This window comes from Neophocaena asiaeorientalis, unplaced genomic scaffold, assembly GCF_003031525.2.
Source record: "Neophocaena asiaeorientalis asiaeorientalis breed wild unplaced genomic scaffold, Neophocaena_asiaeorientalis_V1.1 scaffold170, whole genome shotgun sequence".
NCBI classification, from domain to species: Eukaryota; Metazoa; Chordata; class Mammalia; order Artiodactyla; family Phocoenidae; genus Neophocaena; species Neophocaena asiaeorientalis.
The window spans coordinates 1,865,732-1,882,471 of NW_020172463.1; the positions used below are offsets into that span (position 1 = coordinate 1,865,732).

A 16,740-nucleotide genomic window follows, 5' to 3' on the forward strand; every position below is an offset into this window, starting at 1 on the left:
GGTTAATCTCTGCTGTTCCATAGAGAGCTAAAAGGTAACTAAAATCTCAGATAGTGCAGTCATGAGACAGAATACCCCAAAGAGTGCTAACATCCCAAAGAATGAGAAATCGTACATAGTTCAATGTCCTAGCCTGATATGAAAGATAAACATACAGATTAATTAGCTTTGTTCTACTGAGTAGATAGCCATAGACTCTACCTCAAACACTCCTTCCAGGAAATTCTGAGCTGAGGCTTGTTTGAGAGAGGGTCAGGCTAGGATGGAGGATGTCTGCCAGGCGGTACAGTAAGTGGGAAAGGAGTCTTCTTGCTGCTACTACATGCGGTGGTTCTCAAACTTCAGTGGGTGTAAAAATGCAGATTCTAAGACTTGTAGTTCAACATGACAGACTGAACATATATGGCTATCCCCTTTAACAAAGACTTTAAAATGAATAAACCCACAGCAACGAAGAGAAGGGGAGAGGAGCCATTTTGACAGAGAGGGGCCCTTATAAAACAAGACAGCTCAAGAGAATTTTAGAATATGGAATATGGATAAAGGCATGATAACTGATGTATCGTGGCTTTGGAAGGTATATTCTAGAGCAGGGGATGGCAAACTACGGCCCACGGAGCAAATCCTGCTGCTGCATGTATTTGTAAATACAGTTTTACTGAAGTACAGCCATACTCACTTGTTCACGTGCCATCCCTGGCTGTTTTCATGATGACAGATTTAAACAGCTGTGATAGAGACCACTTGGCCCACAAAGTCTAAAATATTTACTACTTGACCCTTTACAGAAAGAATTTCCTGCTTCCTGTTCTAGTGTGCTTTTGGAAGAAAGGGAAACATGGACAAGAAGGACTCTCTATTGCTTTGCAGAATTGCAGAAGGCCTTGGGATTAGGGAACATTGGATACAAGTATATAGAGGATCTGCCCTGCTACATCTGCATGTAGAACTCTCACCACCTACCCTAAGTCAGAGATGAGGGTGTCTCCAAAAAAAGGACCCTATTTAATAGACTTTCATATTCTGCCTCTGCCTAATAACCTCAGGTAAAATTTGACCAGTCTTCAAACTCCGCCACAGACACAGAAGTCCCAAGCAACTTTCTCAGTGTTCCATTTTTAAATACAGACAATCCAAGATCAAAAGACATTTGAGGGCTATGCTCTAGTAAAATAAGCATCCACGACAAAAGAGGATATGGATGTCAGCTGTACAACCAGCGCAGAGAGGAGAATGAGGACAAAAAGATGCCCAGAAAAAGGAGGACCCTCTAAGGACCTAATATGATGGTGCTCTGAGGGAAAAAAAGTATCATTTTAAGAAAGACATTGCCAAAAAAAACCTGAAGTAAAACTCCACAAAGCCCTTTACAGGGAAAAAATGTATTAATGATAGACCACCGGGGTCAGTGAACAAATTTACAAAGCCATGATAATGCAAAACCTGTATGAATATTACTAAAAGTAGTTTTAAAACTCAATTGGGAGATTGGGGGAGGGCAAGTGGGGGATAAGGGAGTTAAAGCTTCGTTTCTTCTCAAAGGAAGTAAATATAGGTCATGTCTAGAACTGTTAAACTGAGACAACAAGGGCAGGACAGGAGAAATTTTTATGCATTATAAATATTTCGATGTTATTATTATTTTTTACCATGTGCCTGTATTGCTTTGACCATTTTTAAAAGTATATAAATGCACATTCCCAGCACTACTTCAAGAAACTTGGAATCAGCAGGTCTAGGGGCACAGAAATCTGCATCTTTAAAAAGCTGCCCAAGTGATTCTGACAAAGTTTAATCTTGTGTCCCTTTTAGAGAAGCTAATAAAGAGGTAGCAACCAGGAAAAGCAATAACATCAATCTGCTCAAATGGAGAAATGCCAGGAGCTAGAGAATGTCAGGGTGTTGGTTTTCCAGTTTGTTGCCATTCTACTAATAAAGTGAATAACTATTAGAAGAGGGCAAATAAAAACTGATGGGATGTGACTGACCTCATAATTCAACCCATCTATAGGAGAACCTCATGGATAGGTCAACTTTCCTTGCTCTTACATTTGTTGAAAACCGTAAGCCTTGATTCAAAAATTAGCCTGGGGAGAAACATGAAACACCATGTAGCGAGGGAAGCTTTTTAATGGAAGGATGATAGGTAAGTATGTTTTAGACTCTGCAGTTTCTACATAAGCCTTGTTACATCAATCTTGATTTTTAAAATAGTTTAAAGAATGTTATCAGGATCTCTGGTGTCTACAAATGATTGCTGGGATGTCGTGAATCCTTAATAATCAGAAGTCGGATGGTTTCTGGGCACTATGGTAATTTCTTCTAAGAAAGTGTCTTCTGGAACATTATAGGACCATTGGGGATTGGCTCAATTAGTTGTTAAAAAACAGGTGGGGGCACAGTGTCCTCCATTTCTCCTGTCTCCATTGCTTCCTAGAGTCAGTGCTGACTGAGAATGGACCACCCTACCCTTGTTTCTATAGTACAGGACCCTAAGTCAACTTTAGTAGAATGGATTTTTCTTTGTGTCCAAACTATTGACATCTCTTTGCCTAAACTAGAGATGATCTAGAGCTAGAAAAGTTGATTAAAATATTTTCATGATTATTTCAATGTCAAATGACATTGCTCGCCTTTTAAATATCAATGATTTATTGTTTATATCTGTAGTGTCTATTATTTTTGTTAATTCTTGAGGTTCATTTATAGATGAAATCATTACAAAAAAGGAAATTAATTTTGTCCCTAACATGTACTTGTCTTTTAAATTTCATCCAGAAACTGGAAAGATGATTTGTTTTTGCTTCAATGGTGAGCTATTGGTCTGATTAGCATTGACTAGGCTATATTGGAAAAGCAGAATTCAGCTAATTCAGATTTCACTTTTTAATTTCTAAGTGTACGCATCCATCCATCCATCCAACCAGCCAACATTTATTGAGTAACTGCTATTTGCCTGGCACTGTTTCAGGTTCTAGGGATTTACAAGTAAAGAAAACATCAATCATAGAGTAAATCTCTATGATTAATTAGTTAAAAATTTACATGAGAAAGGTTTTATATATAGGTATTCATGCATTTATATGTTTTCTGTTTGACGATATATGATTATATACTGTTCCTTGATGCTTGCCACAAGCCTGAATAGTTCTTCTTTATCAGTTATAATTATCGTCTTACTTGATACTTCACATAAACACCCACTGAAGGCAAAATATTAACCTACACTGAGATGGCATATAAATCTTTTCCTAGGTATTTCCCACTACTGTGCTTTTGCACATTGCTGTTTCTTCTTCCTCTAGCTTTCTTCACTTGTCCACCCAGCAAACACCTATTCATCATTCAAAACTCTGTCAGACGTCATCTTCTATGAGGCCTTCCCTAAGCTCTTCTCAATAGAATTGACCCCCCTTTCCTCTGTACTATTTCTGGACTTTGTACATATTTGTATTTGCATTGTTATAAATATTCGCTAACATATCACTCATTATTTCTATACTGTAAGCTTCTTAAGAATAGAAACACTTGTTTCTGCATCCCAAGTAATTATCAGAATGCATGGCACATACGGGTATTCACTAAATATTTGCTGAACTGAACTAAGAAGCCATTCCCTCTACTATAACTTGTGGAATGCTACAGAAATATGTTTACATTTTACTTTAAATCATATAATGATTAAAAATAAACACAGTATTTTTGACTATTTAATAAGCAGTGGATTTTAACATTTTATTTTCTTTTCTGATGAGAGAAATTATCATCCCTAAAAAGCCTAATAAAATTATATAGTTAGAAACACACTTTAAAAAAATTCTGTTGTGCCCTTGCCCAGCTCTCCTGACTTAGTGCCAACATCATGGTTATTACAGACTCATCCTATTCATACTGTGTTACAATTACTTGTTTATATATCCAAAGCCCCTCCTGGATGTAAACTCCTCAAGAGCCTGGCCCTTGTCATTTCCACCTTTGTAGTCCTAGTGGACAGCAATGACTGTGAAATTCGGAAGGAGCTTAACAAGTGTTTGCTGAATGAATAAATAGAAGAATAAATAGGGAACAGTGAATAGAATAAAATCCTAGGTCCTTCTCTTTCTATTAGGACCATTCTGTGATTATCTTAAGTGCAGAAAATCTGCTAAATTCTAAATAAAGCTTTGACTTTGTTGTTGAGTAGGCTAACTTAGACTGTGTGAGTGTGGCAAACTAGGAAAATGAGTGAGAAGGAAAAACGCCTTATTGTGCAAACCTTTTGATTTTATTTTGTCTTTTAAGTTTACACTGAAAGAAGTCTTTTCTAGTTTTGAAACACAGAATAGTGGATTGGGCAAGAGAAAAAAATAACTGGGTTTTTTATTATGAAAAGAAATGGGTTTGTTACCTGACCAAGGAGGTGAAAGACTTATATGCTGAGAACTATAAAACATTAATAAGGGAAACCGAAGATTACTCAAAGAAATGGAAAGATATTCCATGCTCTTGGATTGGAAGGATTAATATTGTTAAAACGGCCATACTATCCAAAGCAATCTACAGATTTATTACAATCCCTATCAAATTACGCATGACATTTTTCACAGAGCTAGAACAAATAACCCTAAAATTCATATGGAACCATAAAAGACCCAGAATTGCCAAAGCAATCCTGAAGCAAAAGAAGAAAGCAGGAGGCCTAACCCTCCCAGACTTCAGACAATACTACAAAGCTACAGTAATCAAAACAGCATGGTACTGGCACAAAAATAGACATATGAATCAATGGAACAGAATAGAGAATAAAGAAATAAACCCACACACCTGTAGTCAATTAATCTTCAACAAAGGGGGCAAGAATATACAACGGGAAAAAGACAGTCTCTTCAGCAAGTGGTGCTGGGAAAGTTGGACAGCCACATGTAAACCAATGAAGTTAGAACACACCCTCTCACCATGCACAAAAATAAACTCAAAATGGGCTTAACGACTTAAATATAAGACACGACACCATAAAACTCCTAGAAGAGATCATAGGCAAAACATCCTCTGACATAATTTGTTAGGTCAGTCTCCCAAGGTAATAGAAATAAAAACAAAAATAAACAAATGGGACCTAATTAAACTTACAAGCTTTTGCACAGCAAAGGAAACCACAAACAAAACAAAGACAACCTACAGAATGGGAGAAAATATTTGCAACCAAAGTGACTGACAAGTGTTTAATTTCATACAACTCATACAACTCAACAACAAAAAAACAGACAATCCAATCAAAAAATGAGCAGAAGACCTAAAGACACATTTCTCCAAAGAAGACATACAGATAGCCAAAGAGGCACATGAAAAGATACTCAACATTGCTAATTATTAGGGAAATGCAAATCAAAACTACAATGAGGTACCACCTCACACAGGTCAGAATGGCCATCATTAAAAACTCTACAAATAACAAATGCTGGAGAGGGTTTGGAGAAAAGGAAACCCTCCTACACTGTTGGTGGGAATGTAAGTTGGTGCAACCACTGTGGAAAATAGTATGGAGGTTCCTCAGAAAACTAAAAACAGAATCACCATATGATCCAGCAATCCCACTCCTGGGCATATATCCAGACAAAACTATAATTCAAAAAGATACATGCACCCCTCTGTTGACAGCAGCACTATTCACAATAGCCAAGACATGGAAACAACCTAAATGTCCATCGACAGATGAATGGATAAAGAAGATGTGAGATATATATATATATATATACACACACACACACACACACACACACACACACACACACACACAATGGAATACTACTCAGTTACAAAAAGGAATGAAATAATGCCATTTCCAGCAACATGGATGCAACTAGAGGTCATCATACTAAATGAAGTAAGTCAGAAAGAGAGAGACACATACCATATGATATCACTTATATGTGTAATCTAAAATATGACACAAATGAACCTATCTATGAAACAGAATCACGGACATACAGAATAGACCGGTGGTTGCCAAGGGGGCAGGGGGTTGGAGGAGGGATGCAATGGGAGGTTGGGGTTAGCAGATGTAAGCTTTTATGTATAGAATGGAAAAGCAGCAAGGTCCTACTGTATAACACAGAGAACTATATTCAGTATCCTATGATAAACCATAATGGAAAAGAATATAAAAAAAGAATATACATATATATATATGTATGTATAATGGAATCACTTTGCTGTACAGCAGAAATTAACACAGCATTATAAATCAACTATACTTCAATAAAAAAATATTGATACAAGAATGGGTTTGTTAAATATTTCACAATAGTTCAAAAGCATTGGGGATCCTTTTCCCTCTACTAAGTTGGTATTAAATCCACAATTTCCTTGCATTCTAATTGTAGGTGATAGGATGATTTTTAATTGAGTCATTTGATGTTTTTTTGTGCTTTCTGGCAACATGAAAGTGTGGCTGCTTAGTAAAATCTCACCAGATGAACAGCAGAGTTAGATACTCTCTAACTTGCAGAAAATTATGTACACATGATTTTTATAACAGTAGCATTTGAAAAATGTAGTTAGTTAGTTTTGAAACTTTACTCAACTTTCAAGGAAATGTAACATCTATTAAATATATTATTACTCACTAGTGACTGGCAGTGACAAATATACTCATTAGGTGACCTTGAAAAGATGTTATTTCTATAGGAACCATTTAATAAACAGTCATTTTTAAAACGAAAAATGTCAGATGAAGACCTCAATTTTATGTTGTTTCTTCATACACGAACCACTTTAAAAACCGCGGAATAACAATTTGTAAATATATGGAGCATACAAATGGCATAATTTTTCCTCAAAAGTAATTCTCTAATTTCTGTATCTTCTAGGACCCATTGACTTTAGTAAGTTAACATCATAAATTATATCAATGTTGGGAAAAGTGTGAAATGGTGATATATAGTTATTACACATTGTAATTTTCTAAGGCATTTCAAAAACAGTACTCCAAAATTCTTAAATTAGTATCTGATTATTATTTAAATAAGATCAAATTTGATTTCTTCTTTATTTTCCAGACAAGGAAAATGGTATAAATTATGGGACTAATTCCAAGTCATGGACCAGGTAGGAGAATTTAAAATCAGACTACAAAATCAGACTTAGTTCATTACTTTTTTCTCTGTCTCTGTGCACCTTTCATATTTTATATTTTCTTGCCCTTAACAATTTGCCTCTGCATTTCCATGTTAAATGAATTTTGATTGTAATTTGATAGATATCCAAGTAACTGCATATGAAAATTCATTCATAAGGACTAGAGAAAAAAACCTTATATATTAAAACATTGTATGGGGATATAGAAAGATGAATACCATTAACATTTTTTCTACGAGATGAGCGTGCATATTTAAATATAACTAACCTGGGCAATTCAGCATGAGAATACTATAAGATTAATACAGATTTTAAAAATATCAATAGCTGAACATAAGCAAGAAAAGTATGAAATGTTAATCACATCCCTGAGAAGGGACTCCAGAAATAAATTAGAAAAGTGTCGCTCTCAAGGGTGCACTGAATCCAGCAAATAGAAGGGGCAGTCAGAAAAATGAGACAAAAATGGTATTTAAAGTTGTTTCCAGAAATACTTCAATTTGATTATTATTAAGTTTAGGGGAGACATAATCTGTGGTTGTCCTAAAGTGAAGTGACCTTTGACCTTCATATTAAAAACACAGAAAGAAGCTCCTCGTATTTGCCTTAGGAAAAAGGTTGCAAAACAATTTTCTAAAGTATTATGGGACTTACCTGTTTCCATTTTTCCATCCTGAGCTGCAGGCCCATCAGGAATCACGCTTTTCACCTGCAGAAACTCATCAGGCTCATCTCCACCAATGATGGTAAATCCAAACCCCATGTTGCTCTTTTTTAGTGTGGTGCTGAGAAATGTTCCCTTCAACTGGGATGCATCCCGGGTAAAGAGTGGTTTTTCTACATTGGCCGACAGAAGTTAAAAAAGAAAAAGCACAGTTAAGGCATGTTCTTACATGGGGAAAAGCCAGCCACTGAGCAGCAATCCCAGGGGTAACTGTGGGGTTAATTATAGTAAATGCAAGCAGGTGTGACTTCAGGAGCACACCTCTAAGCACTTCCCACAAACTCAGAGCAGTCCCAAGCATGCAGGGAAAGGTGAAAGACCTGCTTGGTTTGGAGAGAGATTCTTTTGTCATCATTGTTTCCGTTCACTAAATTCACCTTCTTGTGCTTAAAAAGCGCTGAATCAACAGGTGAAGATAAAGCAGAGCCTAAAATCATCCAGACATATCTGGATACATTTCTCTTGTTCTGAAAAGGTCCAGGTAGGAGGTATGTGTGAGTGGCCGGTGCTGCCCCAAACCTTGAAGGGATAGGACTAGAAGACTGAAATGTACTATGTTGTTTCCAAAAAAATAGGACCAGTGGAATATTAGCACCTCTTCAAATGTCTAAACTGTTTAGAAAGAATGCCTGGATGTGGGACTGAGTTAGCTTTTGCTTATGAGATGCTATAAAGATAACCAGATAAATCCATTTCTACTGACCTGAGAGCGTTTAGTATACTCTAAAATGTGAGCAAGACGCAAGCCAATATCTCTAGATATAATTATGAATGTAAAGGTAACATATTTTGTCATAATATGTTGACATGTTCAAATCATATACCTAAATAATCTGAACAGAACTTGAACCCACTCATAGAGGTTTAACTAGTAATTTGTTATTTAACATGCTTTTTCAGCTATGATCGGTAGTAAGTATATTACTACATATATTAAATGCTTGAAAAATAATAGTCATCCTAGGAATTAGAATTAACATCTGCTTTAAATGTTACCACTGTCAAGTATTTTATATATTTTTTTAGTTGTTCCATTTTGGGTGATATGATTTGTTATTTAAAACAGCCAAACTGTACATGGTGACTTAGTTAAGTATTCTGTTTGCTGTTGTTCCATTTTAGGTGATGTGTAATGGACAAACTATAAAGTCATGAGTCATTATATTGGAATTTTACTTTGTCTATTTACACATCTCATATATCTTTGTGAAGAAGACAGAGCACTTCTTTAAAATATAAATAAAAAACACACATAATCTTGTCACCTCCGTTTCCTTTATGAAAGTAAAGTTTACAGTTTGGAGAGAAGTTCAACGGTGAGACCTTTACATTCATCCTTATCGTGCTGTAGCGATACGGTGTGAAATCAACCACGGGCATATCTAGACCTCCCGACTACCAGAGCCTCCTTCGTGCTTTCACGTGTGAGTGAGAGCCCACTAAGACGTGAAAAGTGCGTGCAGCATCTCATCCCTGTATGTGGCTCCAGGGTGAAGTGAGGTGCAGCAAGCAACCCAGGACATACCGATGCACCCGGGCCTCCAGGCGAGGTGGTGCCCATAGTAAGACAGGTCACTCACGCTGCGCGACCGCTCCCGGGCGGCGCGGGGGCAGGCGGGTTTGGGCCTAGGTACTGTTGATGAGTAGCTGTCTACTGTCACAAAGGAGAACAAGCCTCATTCTTGTGCTTGGTCATTTGAGGACAAACTTATGAGTCTCTATGAATCTCTGCAGTTTACGGTACCACGGTCATACCCTTTCAGCTCTACCTGGCAACGTGCTGTAAATTCCTATAAGGTGCTACCCGAGGCGTTACCTTCACTCGTGAATGCTAAATGCATGAGTTAGAGACAGAGCAAACACCCAGCTAAAGCTAATTGAGGGGTCTGGGGAAAGCAACTCAATTACATGAAATGGTCCAAGATAAAGGCCTGTTTGGAGAGCAGGCAGTTCGATAGACAGTCTTTCTCTCTGAAACACTGTGTGCTGACAGGTACTAACCTCGGAAACCTGGGGCCTGCAGGGGCTTTGTTCCAAGTTCTGTGTGGGGCATGTTATGCTGCTGTAGCTTCCTTTTTGCTTCCAGGACAGGGTTTTCAAACTGTGTTCTTCTATTTATGTGGCTGAAAAATAAAATTTCAAATTAGGATAACAGTGGGGCAAAGTCATTTAAGAGAACATATGAATAGCTCTAGCTGAATACCCCACCAGCACGCAGTCAGGCCTCTGCTGGGGCTGGCCTGTGTACGGTACGCATTTCCCTGACAAGAGTAGAGCTCTCAATGGCTCTCTCATACGGTATTGTATTTAAGTTATGCATGATTGAGCCAGAAGAACTAGAACGTGAACTTGCTTTCTGGTCTACCGTGTTAGTTTGAGACGAGTCTGGTGCGTTCAAATAAATGGCCAACAAATGAAATTTATACCAAATGGTGCTGAAGAAAAACGTATTTGTAAAGTGTTTCTAAGCTTTGTAAAGTCCCAATATCCAACCACATAAGTATAAGGTCAGTTCACTGATTGCTTTACTCTTAGGGCAACTGAAGTCCACACATTTTAGAATCAGACAGACTTGGATTAAAGGACTGTGCGGAAACACTCCTAAGGATATTTAGGAGTTGTGGAATACCTGTAGGATGATTGATACTGAGATCAGTCAAAAGCAGAGTATTTACATTCTCCCTAGTGAGACAATAAACTTCTAGATATCAGACACAGAGCATCTTTAAGCAAGTGTGGATCAGCTAAACCAAGGGCTTAGAGTTTAAGAATTCCTTATAGTATTCTTACAGTGTGATGCATTCTTGTATAAAGTTTAGAATTTCTTGTCCATGGAGAGGGTGGGGACCATAACTCTGCCTAGCAGCAGTGTCAAATAGCTCTTTCTCTACATATACATGCCCCACTAGAGCAGTGGCATGTACACTGATTTTGGTTCTTTGTACAAACAAAAATAGGATTATTGTATGAGAGCATGAAGAGGAGAGAGGGCTTAGAAGAGGAATGAACAATTACTCAGTACTTAACTCTGTGCCAGGTACTATGTACAAATTTCCTCAGTCAAGTCTCGTGGCAACAGTCTTGAATTCTAATTATCCCCATTGTAAAGGTGATGAGGCTGACACACAAGAGGTCAAATGACTTGCTCTAAATCACGTGCCTAGAAGTGAAAACGCTGGGAACGGACCACATCTGTCTCTAAAATTCATCCTTTACCTACACACCTTCTCTTTTCAATGTATGATTTCACATTGATGAGTGTACACATACTTAATGTGCCCGCGCAATCCTCTTATTTTAGGTCTATAAATACACGTAAGAAAAGGAAGGAGGTAAAAGAAACAAAATCTCAACAACCAATTTTCTGTTAGTATAAGTCGGATAATCCTGGTGAGACAGAAAAGCGATTGTCAGAAACACAATAAGACGACTGCAGTATCTAGTTACTTCCTCATGAGGTCGGGGCAGGGGAGCTGCTGCCACACAGGCTCTGGAGTCACCTAGTCCTGGATTCAAGATCCAGCTCTGCCGCTTGATTTGCTGTGTGACCTTGCACAAGTTATTAAGTCTGAACCTCAGTGTCTGCATCTCTAAGATGGGCACAGTACTGGCTTCCTCCTGGGCGGTTGTGAGGATTCAATGAAATAATGAATAACGGCCCAGGGTTTCAAGCACAGACATGCTCAGTAACTAGCAGCAGCTGTTATCATCATGGCCAACACCATCATCATCTTATCATCACTGACACTGTCCTCATTTTGAGTCCAGAGAGGAGTTTTTACCGGAGGGAGGGTCTTTAAAAGCACCAGAACCTCTCGCTAATATTGCCGCTGGTATAGGTTAGGATGCTATCCAGGAAAGGGGTGCTTATAACGTTCTTTGGTAATGGTACTCACTGGTATGGGGTTCAAAGTACATGTGTCTTACGTAAGATTATTTTCCATTGGAAGTAAAAGCTACTGTACTGCTCTTGTCACCAAGGAGTCACCATGATCTGTGGTGTGTAGTGAACTACAGTGTGAGCTTTCAAAGCTTCCTTAACTCCATAAACTCTGACAGCACCACTCTATTTCAGGAGGGGCAGATTCGAAGCCCCTCTTCCCTTTTCTCCATTGTCTCTTACTTAACTCCTTTGAAATCTTCCTATTACCTAAAGAAACATTATTCCTGACCCTGCCCTTACTCAGCTCCGTATCTTCTCCTTTGGCTGCATCACCACATGCACCTTTTGCTTTGGATACACTCGGAGCCGCTCAAATCGGCGACGCCCTATCAAGCCTCTTCTCTTTTCCCGTGAGACTCAGAGCGTTAGTGGTGTAGCAGCTGAAGCAAGACAGCCTGAGTCTGAGGTGGCGTCTTAGGCAAATCCCTAAATTCTCTGAGCATCAATATCCTCACCTGTAAAATAGGGACATTAATATCTACTTCTTGGCGTTGCTGTGAAGATAAGAGAAATAATGTTTGCAAAGTACAGATATACAGGGAGGACCCCGCACTTGTGAGGTATAGTTGTTCCTTATTTTCAAAGTATAGTTATCCTCCATTACTATTATTTATAAGTGCTGTTGCTGTTATTGTCATTATTATTACACTGTTTTTTCCATCTGTTCCATAACTCCTTCTCCAACCTCACCCAGCAACATTCTCTGCCTGTGTTGTACTCCTCCCCTTGGTTGTCATAAAACCTTGAACAGACCTCTGTCATCACAGTTTATTTATTTTCTTACACCCTGCCTCATAGTCAAGAGAATCTGAGGCCCTTTTAACGAACAACAACAAGGAAAAGTAAACAAAACCCAGGGTGAAGTTAGTTGAGTCTAGGTGGAAGATCAATAGACAAAATTAATAATATAGGATCCTATTTGTTTACTAGAGTTATGTTGCAAATTAGCTTTGAGCTTTCAAGCTGCTAATTCAGCAAGAAAGAGAAACCAGTTATATTCTTCACAGTATTTAAGATAAACGCAAGACAGTTGTTCTGAAGGACATAGTATTCCTGTTACTGACTCTCTTGAGATCATTCTTTCCAGGTCTTGGATAAAGGTGTTTCTGTGATGTAGTATACAACATCCTAAATGATAATGAATTTAGTAACCTTATCATACTGTGTTTTAATAACTGATTGTCATGTTTATTTCCTTCTCTAGACTGTGCACACCTGCATACAGGGTCCATGTGTTATTCAATTTTGTATACTAAGCACTGGACATAGTGAGAGATAATCTTTTTTTCGTTAAATGATGAATATGTGTTTTAAAACTTTTGTCTGCAAATATATGTTACTAATTTTGAGAAATCAGAAACAGTTCTGAGGTGTACTGAAGTATCAGCTTTCTTCATTTCCTATCTGTTCTGTTTCTGTTTTTCTAGGTCGTTGTTCATCATATGCATAACTTTTTCCTTAGAAAATACATTACAAGACCTTTCTGGGGTAGATTTACTATACAGTTGGGTTACTCCAACTTGCTACCTGCATATAATTACTTCCTTAGAAAAGTCATAGCCACTTGCTTTATGGAAACCATGTTGACAAGATTCCATTCACCATCAAAGTGAAGTTCTACATTTCACAGAGGATGAAAATACCAATGAACTCGTCTGGTATGACTTGTACCCGACAAAGAGTGGAAGCTGGGATGGCTTTAGTGGCCTGAGCTAATTGCTACAGAACATTTGCATTGTCACAAATAAAGTCATTCATTTAGAATTTAAAATGCTCCCAAGCTTTAAAAGAGCTATTACAAAGAAATATGATTGTTGCTGAATAGAGAAGCCTTGTCTTCCTTGTGCTTCCAATAAGAATAGTTTGAAGTCCTTTTAGCAAGGATTTGGGGGACTTACCATGTGTAAAAGGACGTGAGACAAATGTTGTCTTCCTCCTCATTGTTTAGGCTCTGTGAGAGAATTATTAGCTAGTTCATCCAGCTCTGTACTGAACAGGAGCCTGGGAAGCTACCAAGAGTTCTTATTCTTTAGTTCAATCTAGTTTATTATCATATTTTAGTAATAGAATTTTTAGGTGTTAAGAGCTAAGCGGGTAAGAGACATATTCTGAGGAGGGTAGATCCCAACAACCCCATTTCCTTTTACAAAAAAGAAAGACTACTGATATGAGATCCTTCCATGTGGGAATGGCAAAGGGAACAGGATATTCAAGGATGACATTCCATCACCTTCTCTCTTTGCCAGTACAGTCACTCATTTGTAGCTTAACTCCTACCTCCCCTTTTCATTATGGAATGGAATGGAAACTTAAGATAAGTTCGTATGTGGCAGTACTTTGTAGCTCTGGATGAACCTGAAGGACTTAAAAAGCAAACAAAAACAGAGAGGACTCAGGCCCACCCTAACTCAACTGAGCCACAATCTCCAAATGGGGTACAAGCATTGACATTTTTTTAAAAAAAGCTTCCCAGATAACTCTATAGTGCAGCGAGGGTTGCAATCCCCTAAGTTAGAAGCTGAGAAGGTGTGAGAAGGTAGTTGAATAAGGACTTTCTTGCCTTATTCAACTGGAAGTCTTTTTTTTCTGTGTAGGGCCCTGGGGAATACTAGGAAATGCTCTTTTGCTCTAGAAGAGAGGACACGTGCCAACAAAAGGGTGAGACATGCAACAGAGGGAAGGAAATCTTTGCAGCTGATGGATGATATGCTGCCAAAGGTAGTCCCAGCTCAAAGTCCTGTGTGACTGCCACCTCCTTCACCGTGGGGAAGCAATGGAAGAAACGGGGAAAGTCGTACATCCCGAGCCCATCAGTACGCACAGGACAGGTCTGCTGGGTGATGAAGGCCATCATCTGACCCTCACTACCAGCGCTCCCTCCATATTCCAGCTTGTTAACTCTCCACCTGGCTTCTCCTGGGTTTTTGGAGAGGGGCACTTTTAGTGCACAGTCACAAATGACACCTTTTGTACCCACTGGTCACTATCACATCGTCTCGACTTCAGCTGACAGATTAGAAATGGATCTTTGGCTCAATGTGAGAGACGAAGACAGCAACTTTCAAGTGGAGATTGCACCACGAGTAAAATATTTCCAAGATGATCAAGGTGGCTACACTAATGACTCCAATGCATGAGGTAGCCAGTGCTCAACAAATACTTGTTGAGTGAATGCCTGGAGGGAGACGGGCATGCATGAAAGGTCATAGATCTTGCTGTTTTCCAGTTTAACTCTCCCATAAAATACATGTTGTGACAGAACTTATGGTGAAGCTTAGGGCCAACTTATGTGCTATAACCAATCTGCATTTGGGTAATGATCCACGGAATCTTTCAAAACAGAGAATCTTTCAAGTCTTTCTCGTGATAGTGAAAAAGCCATCCCACTTCGGTGATGAAAGATTTGGATCTGCTGTCTGTGTTACAACAGAAATGTGCTCAAATGGCAAAGCACTACATTAGGGACAAAATATGGGAGCGCCAGGAGGCAGCTACTCAGCACTGGGTGTGGGAAGGTTGGCTTGGGGTTTGGGGTTGCAGCTCCGTATGTCATCCCTTCTATGCAAACCTGCTCCTTTTGGGGCTTCCCAAAATCTATTTTACTGGGAGCATATATTTTTTTTAAAGAGAGAATAATTCCTGAATGGAATCACAGTATGAATTTCTGGGTTGCCTGGAATTCCATAGTTTTGCTTGACCCTAATTCTGACTCCCATACTCCCGGATGGTCAGAAAAGTGTATGTTGCTTCCTCACATCTGAACCCCTAAACTGTAGCTACACTGGTAGCCAAACACACACACTGCCCCCTCCCTGTCTGTATTTTTATTCATTTAAATACAAGCTTTGAGAAGCCCTCATAAAGTTTTCTCTACTATCCAGTTGAGACAGATGGAATAAAAACTTCCTCTTGCTTCAGAAACTAAGAGAAGATAATAACTCTACAGGGACCTTCTGGGGCCAACCCTCTCGATAGAAGGCAGGACACTGTGTTAAGAGCTTGGTCACTGCAGTCACATTGCTGGCACTCACATCCAAGCCCCACCACATCCTAGGCATACGATCTCTCGCACATTATTTACCCTCCCTGTGCTTCAGAATTTTTCATCTATAAAGCTGGGATAAAAGTAAGACCACCTCATAAAAAAAAAAAAAAAAAAAAAAAAAAAAAAAACACCCAACAAAAAAAAAAAAAAAAAAAGAAAAAAAAAAAAAAAAAAAAAAAAAAAAAAAAAAAAAAAAAAAAAAAAAAAAAAGTAAGACCACCTCATAAAACTGTTGTGCATATTAAATTGAAATGAGTAAATCACTTAAGACCAGTGCCTGGATGTAAGTAGTCAATAAACGCTACTGTGATTCATCAGATATTTGTTTCTCAAACAGTCTTTGCTAGGCACTTTGGTAGTGGGTGCAGGTAGGGGCAAAGATCAATCAGACACACAGTCTAGCAGGGGAGATAAAACAGAAACAAAAAAAACTATAAAATAGGCTTTCCATACTATGATGTATGCCTTACAGTGCTTTGAAAATCTAGAAAGTTTAGAAGTACTAGATTAAAGACTAATGTTTTAAATATACTTTATTTTTTAAAAAATGAGCTTTGGATAAATGGAAGAATTAAATCTATTTTACTTGGAGCATTTTCTAAAAACAGACTAATTGAATCCTGCCTCTGGAAAGATTTCTTCCCCATTCTAACACTTAAGTGATCATTTTCTTTCTATAAATGTCCATTCATCATTCCCTACTGTACCTGGGGGAAAAGTGAATTTGCTTTATGAATGTGGGTGGGAAGATTGAGTCACGTGTTCCTTTCTCTTGCTCTTTCTGGACGTGAGGGTGTCTGATCTGGGGACACAGTGTCCAGGTGGGAGGTGGAATCATGGCCAACTGAGAAGAGTATTTTTATATTCGTGCTGACACTCTCACAGCTAAGGAGTCTGTCCTCCATTCCCCAC

General features: G+C 38.5%; 1 protein-coding gene across 2 annotated transcripts in view; it reads right to left on the bottom strand.

Annotated features, from left to right (window-relative positions):
* Positions 1-16,740, bottom strand: part of MAGI2 (membrane associated guanylate kinase, WW and PDZ domain containing 2) — a 1,308,856-nt gene that overhangs the window by 300,052 nt on the left and 992,064 nt on the right. For both annotated transcript variants that reach the window (XM_024738094.1, XM_024738093.1), the window contains exons 8-9: positions 9,842-9,963; positions 7,771-7,953 (exon numbers count right to left, since the gene is read on the bottom strand). In XM_024738094.1, coding sequence (XP_024593862.1) covers positions 7,771-7,953; positions 9,842-9,963 — 305 coding nt within the window. The remainder of the gene's footprint in view (positions 1-7,770; positions 7,954-9,841; positions 9,964-16,740) is intronic.